Below are 23,252 nucleotides of genomic sequence, written 5' to 3'. Positions count from 1 at the left end.
TTTGTTGCGTGAACGCCGTGAACCTGTTGCATACATTCACTTTTTAAATTAATTACAAATCTTATATATATATATATATATATATATATAAATAACTGTAACCATGTCTCCCACTAAAATTTAAAATAATAGAAATAAAATATAAAAAGTTTAAATCACTGAATTAAATTGTTTTTAGTTAGTGGTTTAAATTGGTTTAGTAAAATTTTGAAGTACCTGATGGACAATGACTATTGGCTAATTGTTTGTTTAGGTGTTTAATGTTTATTTAATGGCGTCACCGTCACGTGAAATATCTATCTTATGAGTTATGAGTTATGAGTGTAGATAACTGGAGTCCAAGGAGTTCAAGAAGATTCTACACCTGCATCCGCATCTGTCTTACACACATATAAACATGGCAACCTGATTCTAACTAAAGTTTATTTATAGTTAATAAATAATATTAGTGCAAATTTAGATTTTTTTTTATAAAGACAATTTACAATATGTATAAAATTATTACAATAAATAAATTTGATATTTACAATTAAGATTCAAATAACATGAGTAACGTATATAGAGTAAAAAAGCCATTGGTAATTGTAAAATTATTTTAATTCACAATAAATCAGATGAGATGCTTTTAAAAGTAAGACCACAAATATTATAAATTACAAATTTAATTTATAGCTACAAGTAAATGTAAATTGTAAACAAAAATCAATGTATTGCTGAATCTGTATATTTTTTGGATTTGAAATTATTGATATGATATGATAGAACTTTGTATATAAGTAAATTTAAAAAAAAATATATTAATTAGATACAATTTTTTTAAATAAATCGCAATTAGTTTATTGGAACAACAATATTATAATACAGTAATTTACATTTATACTTTTTGTTAAAATACAGCTAATAATGAACAATGATTCTTATACCTTTACATAAAATAAATATCAAAATTAAAATACAAATCAATAGCTATAATAATAAAAAACATTTATTGACACATAGTTATTCCTTTAATTAGTTATTGTTTTATCAACCAATATCTTTATTTATATCACATCAATTATATCTAAATAATTATTCTAATTAAGGAATATTTTAAAAAATCAATTATAATTTGACTGACTTGAAGAAACTATATAAATGTAAATATTTTCTTGTTTCATACATATTTACTATATTGTGTAAAATATTGAAATGTTAAATTTTTTATTTAATGGTGCAAGCATATAGTATATTTGTACAAAAATGTTATATGATTATTCATATAGCTAGTCCAAAAACAGTAACAATAACATATATAGATTTGTTTTCCCATTTAACAGTACAACTACCATCTGTTAAGTTGTCCCAAAAACATGAACTAGCGGAATGAATACCAGCACCTACTTTTTGCATGATAGCACACGTAACTGCCAAGAAAAAAAAAATTTATTATTATTTAATAGTTTTCGAATATATTACGGCAAACAAAAATAAAACATCTTTAACATAAATAATAATAGTATTTCTACTTTACCTATATATTTAAAAGGTTTGCCCAATTTAGAAAGTTTTGTTAGACAGTTTTCTATTACAGAATCTTTCCATTTATTTACCATATTTTGTTGGTATGATTGACTGCCAATTGAATGTTCAATTGAGTACTTAATAATGTCGTTCACTTCGTCCACCACAAAAAGTGTCTAAGACAAATAATATTTATAAATAAAAAATAAAATAACTAGATCAACAGATTAATTTTTGGGGCTAAAACGTAATTCACATTATTTTTACCAATATATTGTACTACAATTTATCATATTTATTTTTTTTAGTATTAATTACATTTCAAAAATTAACTAAAAGATAAAACAATTAAAATAATATAAGATTTTTACCCCTTCATTAACATCAGTCATTGCTTTTGAGTTTTTTGATTATTCAATAGTCAACTGTTTTTTTTTAAATGTTTACTTTATAATACAAATAGATTATGTTGTATACAATTATTTTATAAGTATCTTTATTATATGTTGACAATCATGATATTAAATCTCTGTTAGATTCACGAACCACGACATGTACTATAATAATAAATGGCTAATACTTTAGATGAAAAAGAGAGAAATCAAAATATGCTTTAACGGGAAAGGTATTTTCGCTACTCAATTTTGATGTTTGATATTTTGATACAAGAAGTCAAGAACAAAATATTAAATAGGTACAGCTGAACACTAAATTAAATATAATATAATATTTGAAATTATCACAGTATAACTGGTATAGTGGTATATCCGGACACTGTCAGAAAAATTACTTCATTCTTATCACAATCTATTGAATAAAGTTGCAGGCTTACAGCTTGCAGAATTAAAAATTATAATGTAAAAATACACACTGAGGGCTGCACTATGTTATCTCAAGAAAATTAAATGAAATTTAGTCATATCACAGATTATATAATCTGTATAATCTGTGATCATATCATGATGGCAGATGGAATGATTATTAAGAACCTAAGAGGACATATCGTAACTAAATTTTAAAATCGTATACACAAAAAATAACAAGATTTATATCATGAAAATGAGATAGAAAAATTTTGAAACCTAATCTAATTTGCTTGTTGTTATTGTCAATAATACTATATGCGATATGTCAGATCTTGAAATGTATTTATATATTTCGGATATCAATCATTTAATTAAATTAATTTTTGAGCATATACAATTTTAATCTTATTTTTTTCACAGATTTGGACACTGAAAATTGAGACGTCGAATGAATTGTTAAATTAATTATTACTCATTAATAAGTTATGTTAAACTATTTTACTTACTCATCAACAATTTGCTGTATATTGTGGATTTTAAATTATTTGTATATTACAGCAACTTAGTTACCAAAAACCTGTGTTACCCTTTATTTTAGTTTTAAGTCTACACACCACACATACGTACACACCTACACACACCACCACACACTAGCACTCTTTAGTTTTGATCGGCGATCCCGTCCACTTCTATTGAGTCGCTATACAGACATATACACACATACACAGGTCGGTCGGTGTGTGAGAGTAGCACGCGAAGTATTTGGTGACCGGGCGTCACGGCCTATTATTGTGTCGTTCCCGGCCCGTACAGTTATTATAAAACATTGTGTATTTGTGTTGGATATTAGAATGTCAATGCATTGTATGTTACAGGTGAATTCAAGTTTTTTGTTGATGTTGAAATCAGAAGGGGTCGGTACCTTTTGTATGTTACTGTTGAAAAATTGTTTAGGTATTGTATTTGAAAAATTTGGTTGTAGCTGCAGATTATGAATATGTAGTTTTGATTGAAATTGAATTAAAAAAATGTAGTATTGTTTGAGTGATTGACTGATATACTATATAGTATATCTATTGTTGTTTTTTCATATGAAGATAATTTTTTTTCCTATTTTTTACTAAATTTATCGGAAATGTAATTTGTAGCAATTTTATTGATTACAGCTAAATTCCCCTCTAAAATGACATCCTCAAGCTGTTTAAGTTGTATATATTCAAAAAATGTTTGGACATTGTTATTTTGTGATTAGTGTTGATTGTGTAATTGTAAATATTTTATAATGTAAAAATTGTTACTTACATTAGTTTCATTATTTATCATAAACTGTATAACGTTACATTTTTCAATTATGATATCGTTAAAAACTTGTAAGTTTTGGGTGCGTGCTCCATAGTTCCGAATGAAATTCAATAAACATGAACTACTAATTGAATACGTTTCGTTTAATGTCAATAATGCCAAAGCAATCATCGTTACCAAATCCTTTAAAAGTCAAAGTGATTTTATATAAATAAATAGATAAATAATATTTAAAATAACCATAAATTAATGTTATCGTTATTCCTACTTAGACAGTATTTTGTAATGATAATATTATAATACAAGGCCCGGATTAAAATGTACTTAAAACCATAAAAATATGCTCTAAAAATAAGACGGAAATGTCCTTTTAAAAAAAAAAAGGCGGGTAAGTCGTGTATGTCGCTCTGCTGTACAGATGGTTACAAGGGGTTACTGTAATGGATGGAATTAAATTTGAATCCAATGATATTATATCATTGTATACAAAAAACGATTCTGAGCGAAGACGGTTTATCTGTCTAGGATATATTATAGATTATTAAAAATTTTCAAATCTTAGATTTAAAAAGAAAAATTTTTATGAATTTCTAGTTTGAAATAATTTGCGAATTTTCGTGATTTTTACATATGTTGTCAAAATTCAAACTTTGAATGCTTGTAAAAAAAAATTGTGACTACGCATTTCTTTTATTTTTCAATTTTTATTGTAAAAATATATTATGAGCCTTGTATTAAATTTTCAAATCTTAGATATAAAAAGAAAATTTTTTATGAATTTTTAGCTTAAAATAATTTCTGTATTTTCGTGATTTTTTACGTAATATGTTGTCAAAACTCAAACTTTGAATGCTTAAAAAAAAAATTGTGACTATGTATTCCTTTTATTTTGCAACTGCTATTGTAAAAATATGTTAGGAGCCTTGTATTAAATTTTCAAATCTTAGAATTAAAAAGGAAAACTTTTATGAATTTCTATTTAAGATAATTTGAATATTGCCGTAATTTTTACGTATTTAGTCAAAATTTGAACTTTAAATGCTTATAAAAAAAAATTGTGACTATATATTTCTTTTATTTTTCAATCGCTATTGTAAAAATTTATAATGAGCCTTGTATTAAATTTTCAAATCTTAGATATAAAAGGAAAATTTTTTATGAATTTCTAGCATAAAATAATTTACGAATTTTCGTGATTTTTACATAATATGTTGTAAAAATTCAAACTTTGAATGCTTATAAAAAAAAATTGTGACTATGTATTTCCTTTATTTTTCAACTTCTATTGTAAAAATATGTTAGGAGCCTTGTATTAAATTTTCAAATCTTAGAATTAAAAAGGAAAACTTTTATGAATTTCTATCTAAGATAATTTGAACATTGCCGTAATTTTTACGTATTTAGTCAAAATTTGAACTTTAAATGCTTATAAAAAAAAATTGTGACTATATATTTCTTTTATTTTTCAATCGCTATTGTAAAAATTTATAATGAGCCTTGTATTAAATTTTCAAATCTTAGATATAAAAGAAAATTTTTTATGAATTTCTAGCATAAAATAATTTACGAATTTTCGTGATTTTTACATAATATGTTGTAAAAATTCAAACTTTGAATGCTTATAAAAAAAAATTGTGACTATGTATTTCCTTTATTTTTCAACTTCAATTGTAAAAATATGTTAGGAGCCTTGTATTAAATTTTCAAATCTTAGAATTAAAAAGGAAAACTTTTATGAATTTCTATCTAAGATAATTTGAACATTGCCGTAATTTTTACGTATTTAGTCAAAATTTGAACTTTAAATGCTTATAAAAAAAAATTGTGACTATATATTTCTTTTATTTTTCAATCGCTATTGTAAAAATGTATAATGAGCCTTGTATTAAATTTTCAAATCTTAGATATAAAAGGAAAATTTTTTATGAATTTCTAGCATAAAATAATTTACGAATTTTCGTGATTTTTACATAATATGTTGTAAAAATTCAAACTTTGAATGCTTATAAAAAAAAATTGTGACTATGTATTTCCTTTATTTTTCAACTTCTATTGTAAAAATATGTTAGGAGCCTTGTATTAAATTTTCAAATCTTAGAATTAAAAAGGAAAACTTTTATGAATTTCTATCTAAGATAATTTGAACATTGCCGTAATTTTTACGTATTTAGTCAAAATTTGAACTTTAAATGCTTACAAAAAAAAATTGTGCCTACAAATTTTTAATATTTTTTAACTTCTATTGTTACAATGTGTTAGAAGCCTTGTATTAAATTTTCAAGCTTTTCTACCGAACAAATAACTTTTATCGATATTTATAGAAAAAAAAACTAAAAAAGTTGAAAAATTAAAATGTCAGTAAACAGCTCAAAACAAATCTAAATATTTTGAAAATTTTATCAAATATATAACACGCCTATATAAACATTCAGTTAAAATTTCAAGTATCTGTGGTAATTTGTTTTAGAGTTACACTAAAATAAGGAAATCGCTAAAAGTGAAAATCCAATGTTGTAAAAATTTAAATTTCAAATGCTCATAAAAATTTAATTTGAATTTCAGGTGGAATTTTTATTTGCGATAAAGATTGAAAAACTTGTAAGGAATCTTGTATTAAATTTTTAAATCTTAGATTTAAAAATAAAATCTTTTATGAATTTCTAGCTTAAAATAATTTGTGAATTTTCGTGATTTTTACGTATTTTGTCAAAATTCAAACTTTGAATGCTTATAAAAAAAAATTGTGACTATGAATTTATTTTATTTTTCAACTGCTATTGTAACAATATGTTAAGAGCCTTGTATTAAATTTTCAAGCTTTTCTGCCTAACAAATAAATTTTTATCGATATTAATTTAAAAAAAACTAATAATGATCGAAAATTTGAAATGCCTATGAATAGTTCAACTTAAGTCGAAATTTTTTGAAAATTGCATGGTGGATAGAATATACTTATATAAACATTAGGTGAAAATTCCATGTATCTATGGTCATTTGTTTTAAAGTTACATCAAAAACCAAAATCGATTTTGTCGAAAAATGAGTGTGCGTAAAATTTCCCGTTTTTACCTTAATTTTTAGTTTGTTTTTCTCAATTATTTAGAAAAGTATTAAGAATTTTTACTTTTGACCCCCCAAAGTACCAACTAGATTCACTTTCTGATCGAACGAGGTACTGAAGTTAAAAATCGAAGCATTTTTACTGCCCCAAAACGTGATGACAGACACAAAAAAAAAAAAAAAAAAAAACACACATCATGGTACTCGTAAAATCAATACATTCATCGCTCCGCTCAGAATCTAAAATAGGTCATAAATGTCTTAACAAATAAAAAAATTCATTCAAAATGTAAATTCCGCTAAAAATGCAAAAATAAAGGAAAAACGTCCCAAAGTTTGTTTGTAGTTAGAACAGGGAGTACTTGAAACACATTTGTAGATTGTTAAGCATCGCATACGACATCCCCCAAAAAAGATGCACTTTTCATTGAAATCCAGGACTTAATCATAATATTTGTAAATAAAAATGGTATAATATATGGATATTGGATGTGTTATGTGTTTAAACTATAAAGTTGATTCATATATGCATTTAACATTTTTTTTTTTTTTTGGTACATTTGGGCCGGTATTTTCCAAATTAAAAGTTGGCAACCCTAGCGGCTAGCAGTATCCCATAGATTTATTCTTAAAGATAAATTTGCGCTGAAAACGATGGTGAAATTCTAATTAAAATACCATTTTAGATTCTGAGCGGAGCGATGAATGTATTAATTTTACCATGATGTGTGTTTTTTTTTTTTTTTTTTTTTTGTGTCTGTCATCACGTTTTGGGGCAGTAAAAATGCTTCGATTTTTGACTTCAGTACCTCGTTCCATCAGAAAGTGAATCTAGTTGGTACTTTGGGGGGTCAAAAGTAAAAAATTCTTAATACTTTTTTAAATAATTGAGAAAAACAAACTAAAAATTAAGGGAAAACGGGAAATTTTATGCACACTCATTTTTCGACAAAATCGATTTTGGTTTTTGATGTAACTTTAAAACAAATGACCATAGATACATGAAATTTTCACCTAATGTTTATATAAGTATATTCTATCCACCATGCAATTTTCAAAAAATTTCGACTTAAGTTGAACTATTCATAGGCATTTCAAATTTTCGATCATTATTAGTTTTTTTTAAATTAATATCGATAAAAATTTATTTGTTGGGCAGAAAAGTTTGAAAATTTAATACAAGGCTCTTAACATATTTTTACAATAGCAGTTGAAAAATAAAATAAATTCATAGTCACAATTTTTTTTTATAAGCATTCAAAGTTTGAATTTTGACAAAATACGTAAAAATCACGAAAATTCACAAATTATTTTAAGCTAGAAATTCATAAAAAATGTTCTTTTTAAATCTAAGATTTAAAAATTTAATACAAGATTCCTTACAAGTTTTTCAATCTTTATCACAAATAAAAAGTCCACCGGAAATTCAAATTAAATTTTTATGAGCATTTGAAATTTAAAGTTTTACAACATTGGATTTTCACTTTTAGCGATTTCCTTATTTTGGTGTAACTCTAAAACAAATTACCGCAGATACTTGAAATTTTGACTGAATGTTTATATAGGCGTTTTATATATTTGATAAAATTTTCAAAATATTTAGATTTGTTTTGAGCTGTTTACTGACATTTTAATTTTTCAACTTTAGTTTTTTTTTCTATAAATATCGATAAAAGTTATTTGTTCGGTAGAAAAGCTTGAAAATTTAATACAAGGCTTCTAACACATTGTAACAATAGAGGTTAAAAAATATTAAAAATTCGTAGGCACGATTTTTTTTTATAAGCATTTAAAGTTCAAATTTTGACTAAATACGTAAAAATTACGGCAATGTTCAAATTATCTTAGATAGAAATTCATAAAAGTTTTCCTTTTTAATTCTAAGATTTGGAAATTTAATACAAGGCTCCTAACATATTTTTACAATAGCAGTTGCAAAATAAAAGGAATACATAGTCACAATTTTTTTTTTAAGCATTCAAAGTTTGAGTTTTGACAACATATTACGTAAAAAATCACGAAAATACAGAAATTATTTTAAGCTAGAAATTCATAAAAAAATTTCTTTTTATATCTAAGATTTGAAAATTTAATACAAGGCTCATAATATATTTTTACAATAAAAATTGAAAAATAAAAGAAATGCGTAGTCACAACTTTTTTTTTACAAGCATTCAAAGTTTGAATTTTGACAACATATGTAAAAATCACGAAAATTCGAAAATTATTTCAAACTAGAAATTCATAAAAGTTTTCCTTTTTAAATCTAAGATTTGAAAATGTTTAATAATCTATAATATATCCTAGACAGATAAACCGTCTTCGCTCAGAATCGTTTTTTGTATACAATGATATAATATCATTGGATTCAAAGTTAATTCCATCCATTACAGTAACCCACTTGTAACCTACTGTACAGCAGAGCGACATACACGACTTACCCGCTTTTTTAGTTTTTAGTATTTAAATTGTAATTTTTTAAAGGTAATAAAGTCAAGTATATCCCTATCTAATACAGGTTAATTATACTCCAAGCCAGCCTCGGATTCGACCGCCACGCAGACTGGTGGAGAAATTAGTCTGCGATGTTTTATAGAACCAATTTTTGTGCAGACAGCCAGCAGAGTTTGCCCTCCTTATCTCTAGTCTTCATGCCACAGATATATATATATACCTTGCATGTTTATATATCTGTGTTCTGTGATAATAACTAATAACTAATAAGCATTATATTATACATAAACATAATATCTGTGCTTGCTCCACAGTAGGCTGCAGCTTGCACAGTGTCTATTATCACAAACTAAGGCTTAAATAACTGATAAAGGGCATAAATAATTATTTTATATTTATTATTATATTTTGCAATTTACAGCATGTCTAACAAGAATTAAGAATTCGTATTTCGTGAATTAATTTCATAAATACTATAATAAGATCATAACTTACTTTAGATTTGCAGTATTTTATAACATTGTTGTACAGTAGTTATAATTTATATTACCATGGCTTTTCGAATTCTATCAAAATGTCGTATATTCCAATATATTAAAAACACCACATTACATACAAACTTAAGGTACATCAATTATCATGAAATATGTATTTAAGTAATCTATTAACTTGTAATTCATTATACCTAATATTATGAACACGTATAGTTAATTTAATATACCTGTCTATGATATAAATTATAACTGCGTTATCTTTAATTTTAATAATGTAATGGGCATATTAGATCAAATGGTATTCATACTTCAACTGTACATCGAGATTTAATGGAATTTTTCGACGATAAAAAAAATTGGGCTGTTGAACAAATAAAAGTTGGGAGATCATGGAAAAAGGATGAATTGCGCATTAAGAGCAATCAAGATTTACATAAACTTTGGTAATAAAACAATTTTTTTTTTAAATAAATATACCTATAATTTTTATATGATATAATAAATACTTATGCGGTACTAGATTGCCTAAATATTTAATTCTTTTAATGGTTCTATATAATTTGATTTACTAATTATGAGCCATTCATTTAATCATGTTTAAGGGACCATTAGATCACTAATTGCAAGATAATTGATTATTATTATGTTTGACTATGAAGTATAATAATATCTTTTAATTGATTAACTTTATACTAAACCATACATTTCCAACCATTTCAGATTGTAATGATTGTATTAATTTTCATATAATAACTAGGCACTCAAAATTTATAAAAATGTAATTTTAATTTTTAATGGAAGTGAGGAATGTATTGATGAATGTGCTAATTATTCTTTTTCCATATGCTAATGAAAACACTTTAGATAGTTTCAACTTTCAAATAATCCTAATCCTATAATCAATAAAATTTAAACTTGACTTTAGTTCTGTAGGAAGAAAGATAATTTTAGATGTTATCTAAAAAAAAAAACTATTTTAAACTATTATACATATTGAAAAGCTCTCAGCTCTTTTCGTTGAAATGATTTTTAAAATTTTAAATAAATGGAAATACTATATGTTATTAATTTTTTACCTTTATCTAGTCTTATTATTTTCTTTATATATTGTGTAGGTATGTATTACTTAAAGAACGCAATATGTTATTAACCATGGAACACGAATGCAAAGCTCAATTTGAATTATTCCCAAATCCAGAACGTATTGACAAGGTTTTTTTTAAATAATTATATAATATTAATAAAGTTTTTTATTTGTTATCTTTAATATAATTAATATTTATTTATATTATTAAAAGGTTGAAGAAAGTATGAATAATTTAGAAACTGTTGTGCGTGAACGTAATGAAGCTTATTACAAATTAGAAGTTGGAGAATCTGCAGAAAGGCCTGGACAACTAGTTACTAATTTATTGGGTAAATATAATAATAAATTATTTTTAGAAATAACTCAACAATGATTTAATAATAATTCTTAAGAAGTTATAAATCATATAAAAATATTTCTAAGTTAATTAATTTGCTATAACTATAATTTAGTCTATATTTGTCAATGTCCGTATTATATAATACAATTTTTGTGGGTATATTATGTTTGTAAAATTGATCTTGTATTTTATTTTAATTTCAGGCTTGAATTTTTTTTATCGTAAATTTGAACATTTAATACCAAAATTTTTGAATAGACAGTGGAGAATTAAACATACATTTAATGTTGTTAATGGAAACATTGAGAAATTTCAAAGGTTGTATAGAGAAAAATTACATAATGCTAATAGAAAAAGGAGAAAGTAAGTACTTAATCTGGATATTAAATAATTATAATAAATATTTACTTAATCCATAATATCATTATAAAAGTGAATAGAGTATAGTAAAAAAAAGCACATAATAGCACTAAAGATTTACTAAAAAGATTAGAAGCACTAAGTTTCTTTAATCAATTTTATTTCTAGTTATTCATACTTTGTATTTAATTTTTAAAAAAAGTGTAATAATATTTACTGATCACATTATCCTTAGAAATTTTCAATTATAAATAAATTGTAATGTACATAATATTTATATTTATCTCACTATATTTGGTATCACTATACTTGTTAGAATCATGAATCTGAATACAGACTAAAGTGTAGTATTCTACGTAACGTTTATAATAACATCAATTTTTCTAAGAAAATTGATGTTATTATAAATCAAAAAGTATTTTTTCCCCATCAATTTTTAATCATTGTTTAATTTTCTGCACAATTTGATGATCTGTATGTACCTCTCTGTCACTATAAGTGAAAATAATCTAAGCTTTTCTGTAATTTCATTTATTTTGAATAATGAATATGATATGTGATTACTGATTATATAATAATTCTAAATTATTAGCAAACTTAATTGTATGTATTAATATGTATGTATGTACTTTTTTTAGTCGGGATCGTAATCATGTGATGCATCTGATGAAGCGTTATCCAAATATGGATATGGATGCTGTCAAACAACAATATCCTACAGTAGACATTGAAAAAATAAAAAACTATCATAAAGTCCGAGGACATTATGTACCTTAAAATGTATAACAAATAATGTACTATACATTTTAATATGTTGTATAAGTAATAAAGTAATCCAATTTTGTCTGTTCATTTAAAACATAATGTTTATTATTATTTATTATTAATGTCTATATTCAAAGAATAAAAATAGATGGATAAAGAAATGTGTTTAGTGAATTACCGTTACTTTCTGGTATACTTCTTATTTGTCTAATGTAGACAATTTTGAAAAAAAAAGTTTTTGCTTCAGCTAGCCTTAATTGACAGTGGCAGTATAGTGGCATAGTGCACTGATTAATGCCTGTGTTGTTCTGTGTTAACACCACTTCTAGCAGTAGTATATACAATGAGTGGAGAGTGGACTAACAGGCTGAACCATCCCTCCTATTGCTTTTATTATCATCACTTTATTAAAAATATTTATCAAATTTTGATTGTTACCAACTTGTAATCGAGGATGTAAATTCATACATCTTACGGTAAGACTAAAACAGATGGTAAATTAAACAAACTCCCTGAATTCCAATAGTAATTTCGGAAAATTGTTGAATTATTAAGTTTCTAGATCATGCTCTTTAGGAGTCACTTTTTTGATTTAAAATCAGATGTGCAGTTTAAAATAAATACAAATGTAAATATGTAATACTATTTTTATATGAAATTCTTGACAAAAATATCTTAATTTTTAGGTCCTTTAAAATGTTAAATAAACTTTTTAAAAAGTCTAAATTTTTTTTTTTTTTTAATTTATACTTTTCTCTGGACATGTACTCTTTTTAAGTTTAAATAAAAATGTCCGGGGGGGGGGGGGGTTTCAATATTGGAAAATGTCAGGGTTTTTCATGAAATGTGCATTTTTTTAATAATAACCTCGATATCAGTCTTGACGATTGCGATCAACTCCTGAAGAACATCGATGACTGTTAATCAGAAACACTAGTATAAAACAAATTATTTAATTATTTTATAATGTAATTATTAAATATAATTAATCATAATATAATACTTGAAAGTTTGTGTCTTTTTTAATACAACTAGTACAATTTTTCTTTTCGAAACATGTTGCCATGTTGGCAATGCAGTTAAGATTACAACAGTTCCATTTGTTATTTCATCCTTGTGGAATGTTATATTATGAAAATAATAAATAGTTTTTCTTCTGATATCTCATATATATATATATATAGGCACAAAATAAATTATAAATATTAAAAATCTATATTTTCAACTTTTGAATTTCGTAACAAAATCACTCAATTCGTTTATGTTTTTAATTTCATCATTGTCATTTGTGCCCAAACCTTTCCAGAGACGGTAATCGGAAAGAAAATCCCCCGACGAACGACCCCGGAAAAAAAATCCCCTATTTTTACTTCTATGGTCTATAGTCAAAAACCCGTAGGTATAAATTGAATCTGTCTAACATACATATAATAGTGGTGTCATTTAAATTATTATTTGTAATATATGCATTTTTTATACAAGGTACAAACTTTGTCTAGAGATTATTCACTTATGAAATGGATCAAACCACAATAATACCATATTTAAAGTTGCGCTCAGACCTACATGAAAGTATACCAAACGTGATCTAGTTGACGACGTTGACGTCCCATGAGTTATGTAACTTAGCATGTCAATGTATCGGATTCTTCTTCATATTGATATCAATAATAAAAAAGTGGGTATCGCTCTGCTGTACATTAGGGGTGTGGGGTGGACCTCTGACTAGGGTAGGTTAAATTTGAATGCAATGATAGGTATCATTCTGAACGGAGACGGTTTATCTGTCTAGGATATATTATAGATTATTCAAAATTTTCAGATTAAAATAACCCTAACCTAACCTTAGATTTAAAAAGAAAATATTTTATGAATTTCTAGCTTAAAATAATTTGCGAATTTTCGTGATTTTTACGTATGTTGTCAAAATTTAAATTTAAATGCTTGTAAAAAAAAAAATGTGACAATATATTTCTTTTATTTTTCACCTGCTATTGTAAAAATATGTTAGGAGCCTTATATAACATTTTAAATTCTTAGATATAACAGGAAAATTTTTTATGAATTTCTAGCTTAAAATAATTTACGAATTTTCATGATTTTTACGTATGTTGTCAAAATTCAAAATTTGAATCCTACTAAATAAAAATTGTGACTATGAATTTATTTTATTTTTCAACTGCTATTGTTAAAATTTGTTAGAAGCCTTGCATTAAATTTTCAAGCTTTTCTACCCAAACAATTTTTATCGATATTTATAGAAAAAAAAACCAAAAAAGTTGAAAAATTAAAATGTCAGTAAACTGCTTCAAACAAATTTAAATATTTTGAAAATTTTATAATATAGAAAATGCCTATATAAACATTCAGTCAAAATTTCAAGTATCTGCGGTAATTTGTTTTAGAGTTAAACCAAAATAAGGAAATCGCTAAAAGTGAAAGTCCAATGTTGTAAAAATTTAAATTTCAAATGCTCATAAAAATTTAATTTGAATTTCCGGTGGACTTTTTATTTGTGATAAAGATTGAAAAACTTGTAAGGAATCTTGTATTAAATTTTTAAATCTTAGATTTAAAAAGAAAATTTTTTATGAATTTCTAGCTTAAAATAATTTTTGAATTTTCGTGATTTTTACGTATTTTGTCAAAATTCAAACTTTGAATGTTTATAAAAAAAAATTGTGTCTATGAATTTATTTTATTTTTCAACTGCTATTGTAACAATATGTTAAGAGCCTTGTATTAAATTTTCAAATCTTAGAATTAAAAAGGAAAACTTTTATGAATTTCTATCTAAGATAATTTGAACATTGCCGTAATTTTTACGTATTTAGTCAAAATTTGAACTTTAAATGCTTATAAAAAAAAATTGTGACTATATATTTCTTTTATTTTTCAATCGCTATTGTAAAAATTTATAATGAGCCTTGTATTAAATTTTCAAGCTTTTCTGCCTAACAAATACATTTTTATCGATATTAATTTAAAAAAAACTAATAATGATCGAAAATTTCAAATGCCTATGAATAGTTCAACTTAAGTCGAAATTTTTTGAAAATTGCATGGTGGATAGAATATACTTATATAAATATTCGGTGAAAATTTCATGTATCTATGGTCATTCGTTTTAAAGTTACATCAAAAACCAAAATCGATTTTGTCGAAAAATGAGTGTGCGTAAAATCTCCCGTTTTTCCCTTAATTTTTAGTTTGTTTTTCTCGATTATTTAGAAAAGTATTAAGAATTTCTTACTTAAAGTACCAACTAGATTCACTTACTGATCGAACGAGGTACTGAAGTCAAAAATCGAAGCACTTTTACTCCCCCAAAACGTGATGACAGACACAAAAAAAAAACACATCATGGTAAAATCAATGCATCGCTCCGCTCAGAATCTAAAATAATCGAAACGTAAGTGTTTTTTTTTCTGAACAGGAGGCCTACCAACTATCTCAAGATGTTCAATTCTAAGAATAACGGTACCTACAGGTTTTGCGTTTCTACTTACATTATTCAATAAGTTAAGAGTTATCGAAAAAAGACGTGTGAAGTAGTCATTGGATTGCCTATCTTATTATATAGGTGCGTGCAGTGACGCCCAGATAGACGTGCTCTAGAGAGGAGTGGCGTCATAATATAAGGAAGTTTATACAACAATAGTATAAACTTTAGTCAATAATAATTTATTTCCTTGTAATACAGTGGTTAATAAATTAGATAATTAAATAAATTGAGTATCTAAGACCTAAGTGCGCTGTGCGCAATTGAGTAGAGAGTGCGACAAAAACATATTTTTAAATAAAAAAATTGGGTGGGTGGGTGGTTAAATTTTTTCAAAAATCTCTGTTTGCTACTGGGTACTCCTCGCTTCACGCAATGGTTTTCCAACTTGAACATTTTATTTTTGAAATTTAATTTACGTATAAATGTATTGTTATATGTGTTTAAGACGATACAATATAGGTAATAGTATCAAGATGTCATTATAAAGTTTAGTTTTTTTAACATTAAAAGTCTTAAATGAGATATGATTCTGCTATTTTTATCGTCGTTTTTAAATGGTATATGAACTTAGAAACCTTGTATTAAACTTTCAACCTTTTTTTGGTCGAGTACAAAACGTTGAAATACGTAATTTCCTATCAATAAGGCTTAGATTCCAAGATAAGAGGGACAGTCAAGAGATATAAAACAGGAGGAAATCGTAAGTTCCTACACGAGAGTAATAGATATAATATTACATATGTGATATGTTAGTTTCTAAACGAAAAACAAGATATACGTGTGCAGTTAGTTCCTATACACGGTGGAAGACAAATACATATATATTTTAAAAATATACTATATTTTACATAGTATTATAAGTTTTATCTTCATACATTTTAATAGTAAGAAAAAAAACCACATTTTTATAATATTATAACTATAATAAGTTATCAAATTAATGATATTAAAATTATGTTTAGAAAAATATACTAGTGTGGGGTAAGTGATGAAATGATAGGTATAATTCACTTGTTTCAATCGCTATACATGGTAAAACTATAAAACTATAGAATTTATGAATATACATATATTATAATGATAGCTTATCGATAAAGCTGAAAAGATAATTTATCCATTGAAAACTTATAATTATAAATTATATTATTTTTTAGAATGCAGTACCTACATATATATTTTTTACAATTACCTATGAATTATTTGTATTATATTATATATTATATTAAATATGCCAATATCATATGATATAACTGATATTAAATTGATAACTTATAAATTATATAATAATATACGCAGTGTGTAGTTTCTATACATACGTACCTTTTTTTTGTCGTGTAGGAACTTACATATGTACCTATTTTTTACTGTGTAAGTGTGTAGGAACTAATAACATATGTATTTTTTTTTACCTGCTAGGTCTCGTGTAGGAACTTACATTCGCTCAAAGCAGGTATCTATTGCACGTGAGGTTAGGTATATTAGTACGGGAGACTATTATAATATTTGATAGATGAAAGATGATCTAAATTCTTTATACTATTATTTATTATGCTTATTACACCAGTTTGTAGTTTGTATTGGTGACTTGGTGTTGTGAACAAAATTAAAATGTCAAGGGATCTATTATTGTGTGTGAAAGCCAATCATTTTGTGTTGGCCTATGTCTTATCACAAAATATAACAAAAACATATATCCAGGGCTGGTTCTAGCTTTTTCACCACCCAGTGTAAGTATTATTTCAGCACCCTTCGCCCTATTTTTAAACATATAAACAGGCAACCACCCTCCCCCCTCCGATTTTTGCACTCCTGTGCCATTGCACACGTCGATTGCTCGATTGTATCTAAAATGTTTACGATAAGACGATTTTAACAAAATGAAAATATCCCACTTTCATTTAACTTGATTACTGATAAAATATAAATACAAACGGTATAATACCGAAACATTAAAGTTTTAAATTTATGTGTGTGTAAATTAATCAAATCTAAGTCAATTACACTGACATAAAAGAATAAAAGTATGTACCTAATTTGTTATTAGTAATAGGTATTTATATAAATATAAATTACCTTGGCGAGGAGGCGAAATGGAAATCATAAGAAAGACCAAAGATAAACTCCCGTAAAAACTTTTAGTCGTCATAATAATTATTGTTATACCAGTAAATACTTCTGAGAATCTGATTCAATGCACACAATTAATAGTTATCAGTTATCACTAAACATAATCAACCATGTGGCTCAAAATTAAGATTTAATACGTGTTAATTAATAATACGAATAAAACGACACACTGCTAGATGATGAACTGTAACAATCGTTTGAAACAGTGGAAACAAATAAATATAGCCAATGAACCTTATATTATATACCGATTAAGATGGCAGATATGAAAAATAATCACTGTTACTGTTAAAGTTCATTGCAGTCAACAAAAATTGTAAGCCGAGAGTCCATAGGGCATGGACGCACTATACCTATAGCTGTGCAGTACCTATAGGTGTAAGCTGCTAAAAAAAAAAAAAATGGTTAAAGGGTGAACAAGTGGTTCATTTTCCTCCAAAAATTAGTGACTATTTTCTACTGTTTTTAAAACGACTACAATTATATAATTATATATATTTCCTTCCAAATATTAAAATATTTTAGTGATATTTTAGCCTGCACCTGTGTTGTGTTGTGGACTACCGCGCGTATTTGAAATTTATAAAACAAGAGTACCTCACAGTCGATAACATCTAAACATCGTAACATCCTAATATTATAAGTTTGATTAAGCCTAATACATACGTTTATTGTGTATCAATAAAGTTATTATCAATCGCCAAATTTTCATAATTTAATACTAATGTTCATATGCAGGGCTAGGATTTGTATGCAATAAAAAATTGTAAAAAATGCATTTTATTTACCAAAATATGCAAAAATATGCATTTTAATTTCTATCTTAGATTTTATATTGACCGACATACTTTTATTAAATGTGTTTATCTTTCTCCGTCAAACTATTCAATCTTTAATAGCATACCTATTGGCTATTGTACCATAGGATTGTATTTATAAAAATAAAATTTGTGTTTGACAAAAAAACAAAGTTTTATACTTTAATCAGTAGAGCTAGAATTAAATATGAAATATTAATAAATATATATATATTTTTTTTAATTTGCATTTTATTAAAAAATAATTATTGCAAAGCGATTACAAAAAATATTAATATTAAATTATAAATATTAATTACGAAATATACTATAAAACATGCATTTTTCGCATTCTTATAGTCGAAATATGCAACAATATTAATTTTATTCAATATATGCATTAATATGCATTTTATCCAAAATATGCCAAAACATGCAAAATAAAAACACCACCATTTATCTCATCATGTGGTGATTCGTGGACTTTACTGACAAAATCAATAATCAGAAGTCGCAAAAAAAACATGCTGTTGCATACAAATCCTAGCCTTGTTCATATGCATGGTGAAAACGTATATTAAGTTTAAAATGTCAATTTAAGTATTTTATTTTTTACAATTTTTTTTTTTATCTATTTATTGTTGAGTAAATTTATTTTAAATGTAATAACTTTTTTCAAAATATTTTTTTTTGGAAATTTTTTAACATATTAAGTTAATCTTAAATTATTTATTTTCATATTTTTTAGATTCTGAGCGGAGCAAGGAATGTATTGATTTTACCATGATGTGTGTGTGTTTTTTTTTGTGTCTGTCATTACGATTTGGGGCAGTAGAAGTGTTTCAATTTTCGGCTTCAGTACCTCGTTCGATCAGAAAGTAAATCTAGTTATTAGTACTTTGGGGGATCAAAAGTAAAAAATTCTTCTGAATAATTGAAATAAATAAACTTTTAAGTGACAAAAGTTAAGTGAAAAACGGGAATTTTCACGCGCAATCAATTTTCGACAAAATCAATTTTGGTTTTTTGATGTAACTTTAAAACAAATGACCATCGACACTTGAAATTTTCACCGAATATTTATATAAGTATACTCTATTCACCATGCAATTTAAAATTTTTTTAACTTAAGTTGAACTATTTTTTGGTATACCTATGCAATTTTCGATCATTATTATTGGTTTTTTTTAAATTAATATCGATAAAAATGTATTTGTTAGGTAGAAAAGCTTGAAAATTTAATATAAAGCTCCCAACATATAAACCAGTTGAAAAATAAAATAAATAGTCACAATTTTTTTACAAGCGTTCAAAGTAAGAATTTTGACAACATATACGTAAAAATCACAAATATTCGTAGATTATTATAAGCTAGAAATTCATAAACATTTTTCTTTTGAAATCTAAGATTTGAAAATTGAATACAAGGCTCCTAAAATATTTTTACAATAGCAGTTTAAAAATAAAAGAAATTCATAGTCACAATTTTTTTTACTAGCATTCAAATTTTAATTTTGACAACATACGTAAAAATCACGAAAATTCACATATTATTTTAAGCTAGAAAATGTATAAAAAATTTTTTTTTTAAATCTAAGATTTGAAAATATTTAATAATCTATAGTATATCCTAGACAGATAAACCGTTTCCGCCCGCAGAATCGTTTTTCGTATACAATGATATAATATCATTGAATTCAAATTTAATTCCATCCATTATACAGTATAACCCACTTGTAACCACCTGCTCAGCAGAGCGACATCTACGACTTACCCGCTTTTCTTATCTTTAATAGGCGTTATTCATTTTATTTTATTATATTGTGTTCACCAATTTAGGGAACACTTAATTTCTTGGCCGGATTATGTTGGAATAAATCGAATTTTTTTCACAAGCTAGTAGTATATAAATACACATTTTCAGATAAATTTCAAATTTTTAACCCTCGGTACGCGCATGCGCAATGCAACTTTTTTTTTAATAACAACCGGTATTTTTGATACCAAATTCGGATAGACTGATTTTTTTAAAGTCATTTTGACCAGTTAACCATGGTTCTAAACCAAAATTGACTGAATGAGAGCCATTAAAATTTTAATAAATAATACATTTTTACAATAGTCATTATAAAATGATAAAACCATTTATAATTATTTATTATTGGTTACTTTTTGAATATTTTTACTTATTTTTTTAGACGTGTTATAAATAAGATTAACATAATAACATATTATATTATTATTATAACATAATATACAATTATTTAGTTAAAATGTATCACAACTACTGTTGAACTGTATACGATATTACGATTCAACTTCAAAGTACCTTCTCTCAGTATCAATAGTTTAGTTGCATACGTCGCCGCCATTCTTGAAAACAGTGTTGCTAATCGCTTTCAGTCAGCCCTATTAGAAGTTCTACCGTTTTCACTTTTACATTATCAACTGTTTGAAAATGGGTTCATTTTAATAAACTTTTAATTTTTGTTTTGGGAATAAAAAGAAGTCACAAGAAGCAAGGTCTGGCTAATACGGCCGGGGATGTTGAAAGTATTGAAATATTTTTTTCAGTAAAAAAAAAACTTTGAATTTAAAATGTACTTTGAGCTGGAGCATTGTCTTGGCGAAAAACCCAGCCATTCTTCCACAGATCTGGTTGCTTCTTTCTAACACATTTTCTTAATATTTAATTAATACCTAGCTCCTTATAATAAAATTGGTTTACTGTTTGCCCACTAGGAACCCATTTAACAAAAATTATTCCCTTAATGTCAAAGAAAACATGAACATTGCCTTGCATTTTGACATGCTCATTCGTGCTTCCATCATTCTTGAGGAACTTGGTGTCTTCCAATGCATGGATTGCCTTTTAGTTTCAGGATCATATTATGTAAAAATCCATGTTTCATCATATCATGAAATAATATTGTTTATAAAAGATGGATCGTATTTGATGATTTTTAAGGAGTCTGAACAAATTTTTTTACGATTGCAATTTTGATCAACCGTCAAATTTTTAGGGACGATTTTAGCACACACTTTTTTCATATTTAAATTTTCAACTAAAATTTTACAAACACTTTCTCTATCAATATTTACCATCTCTGCTATAGCTCTAACACTTAATCGACGATCTTGCCGAATGATTTTGTCGATTTTGTCAACGTTTTTGTTTGTTGAAGACTTGGTAGGACGTCCAGAACGATTATCGTCTTCAACGTCCTCTCTTCCGCCACAAAACCGTTTGTGCCATTCGAAAATGTGAGTTCTTGATAAACATTCTTCACCGTAAGCTTCGCATAACATACGAAACGATTCTGTGGCAGTTTTTTTTTTAATTTAACAAGAAATTTAATGTTAACTCGTTGTTCGATTTTTATATCTAACATTTTTCGGCAATATGGTCGAAGTCACTCTAATAAGAAGGCTACTAACGTATAAGAAAATGAACCGATTGCATCAGGGTTTAAAGTAATTTTTGATAAGTATTTTCTAATCATATTTCAATAAACCTTTTATAGACAAAGTTAATAGCTTAGGTTACATTTAAAAAGTTTCGTTATTTTATTGTCACACCTAGCTCGTACCTAGGTTAGTGATATGATTGTTTTCACACGACAAACGAAAACTAATTTTTCAAAAATTAATAATGCATAAAAATTTCTGATTTCCATAATTTTTCGCGTTTTCTTAGACGCTCTTTAAAACTACTTAATATCAAATAAATTCACTTTATCTTCAGAAGAGGTACTAAAATCTACGGCTATTTATTATGTGTCTGTATACAGATGTTTATATTTATATTTATACAGACACGTACAAAAAAATCACACATTTATCATTCCGCTCGGAATCTAAAATGATATATAGATAATAATATAATATAGTTATTTAATTAAATAGTAAATTCTAAGACATTCGTGTATAAATTCTTGAAATAAAAATTAACACATCATTATGATAGGTTTAGGTAGATAGTTATTACTAGGTATACATTTATATATAAGCCACTGTATAAAATAATCACCTTCAATAATTATCTTCTAAATTTCTTATTACTTAATCATTTTTCAATGAAATTAAATTTAATAACAGTATATTATATTATAGGTGTATAATTTTTTTGGCCATGACAGAAGTTTAATAAATGTACCTACATATATTATGAATCAATCGACTACCCACTACCCAATCAAAAGTCCATTGCATCATTGTATAGTCCTTAAAAGTCCATAATGTAGGTAACGTATTTATTTTTTAAACTAATATGATACCTACCTATAGTTAAACAATTTTATAAATGGAATGCAAAGCGAAGCTCAGTAAATTATTGAAGGGCCTTTTGTTTAGAGACTCTTGAATTCATTTCCCGTTAACATAAACTATTATCCCTATCCACCAATAAATAATATCAAAATTAGCAACTAAATATTTTACATGATTTTTTATTCAAATATTTTACCAATTTACCATACACATTATATTACTTTATTATGAATTATAATTTGATTACATGTAATTATTTATAATTATTATATATTCATTAACAGCAATCGTGAATAATAGCACCTATAATAATTAATTAACTGTAATACACTGCTACGCTGTCGTATAAAATCATGCCATTGTTTAAACACATTTAAAAGTTA

The 23,252-nt window shown here is 25.7% G+C and overlaps 2 protein-coding genes and 1 pseudogene across 2 annotated transcripts; 1 reads left to right on the top strand and 2 right to left on the bottom strand.

Moving 5' to 3' along the window:
- Positions 1-894: 894 nt before the first annotated feature.
- On the bottom strand, positions 895-2,269 carry LOC149057739 (dynein light chain Tctex-type 1-like). Its single transcript, XM_089222204.1, has 3 exons — positions 1,875-2,269; positions 1,514-1,679; positions 895-1,406 (listed from the first exon to the last, which is right to left on the bottom strand). The coding sequence occupies exons 1-3, from the start codon at positions 1,893-1,895 to the stop codon at positions 1,258-1,260; spliced, it is 336 nt and encodes a 111-aa protein (XP_089078330.1). The 5' UTR covers positions 1,896-2,269; the 3' UTR covers positions 895-1,257.
- Positions 2,270-9,490: 7,221 nt separating this feature from the next.
- mRpL47 (mitochondrial ribosomal protein L47) lies at positions 9,491-12,332 on the top strand. Its single transcript, XM_015509219.2, has 6 exons — positions 9,491-9,750; positions 9,910-10,062; positions 10,735-10,831; positions 10,918-11,035; positions 11,250-11,409; positions 12,045-12,332. Exons 1-6 carry the CDS (start codon positions 9,677-9,679, stop codon positions 12,181-12,183), a joined length of 741 nt encoding a protein of 246 aa, XP_015364705.1. The 5' UTR covers positions 9,491-9,676; the 3' UTR covers positions 12,184-12,332.
- A 9,184-nt stretch (positions 12,333-21,516) lies between these two features.
- On the bottom strand, positions 21,517-21,992 carry LOC149057738 (protein GVQW3 pseudogene; annotated as a pseudogene).
- Between the last annotated feature and the right edge of the window lie 1,260 nt (positions 21,993-23,252).

The sequence above is a fragment of the Diuraphis noxia genome, unplaced genomic scaffold (assembly GCF_037042655.1).
Source record: "Diuraphis noxia isolate RWA-SAM2 unplaced genomic scaffold, SU_Dnox_SAM2 contig0003, whole genome shotgun sequence".
NCBI lineage: Eukaryota > Metazoa > Arthropoda > Insecta > Hemiptera > Aphididae > Diuraphis > Diuraphis noxia.
Note: the sequence above shows the minus strand (reverse complement) of the source record. Positions and strands in the feature narration are given on the sequence as shown.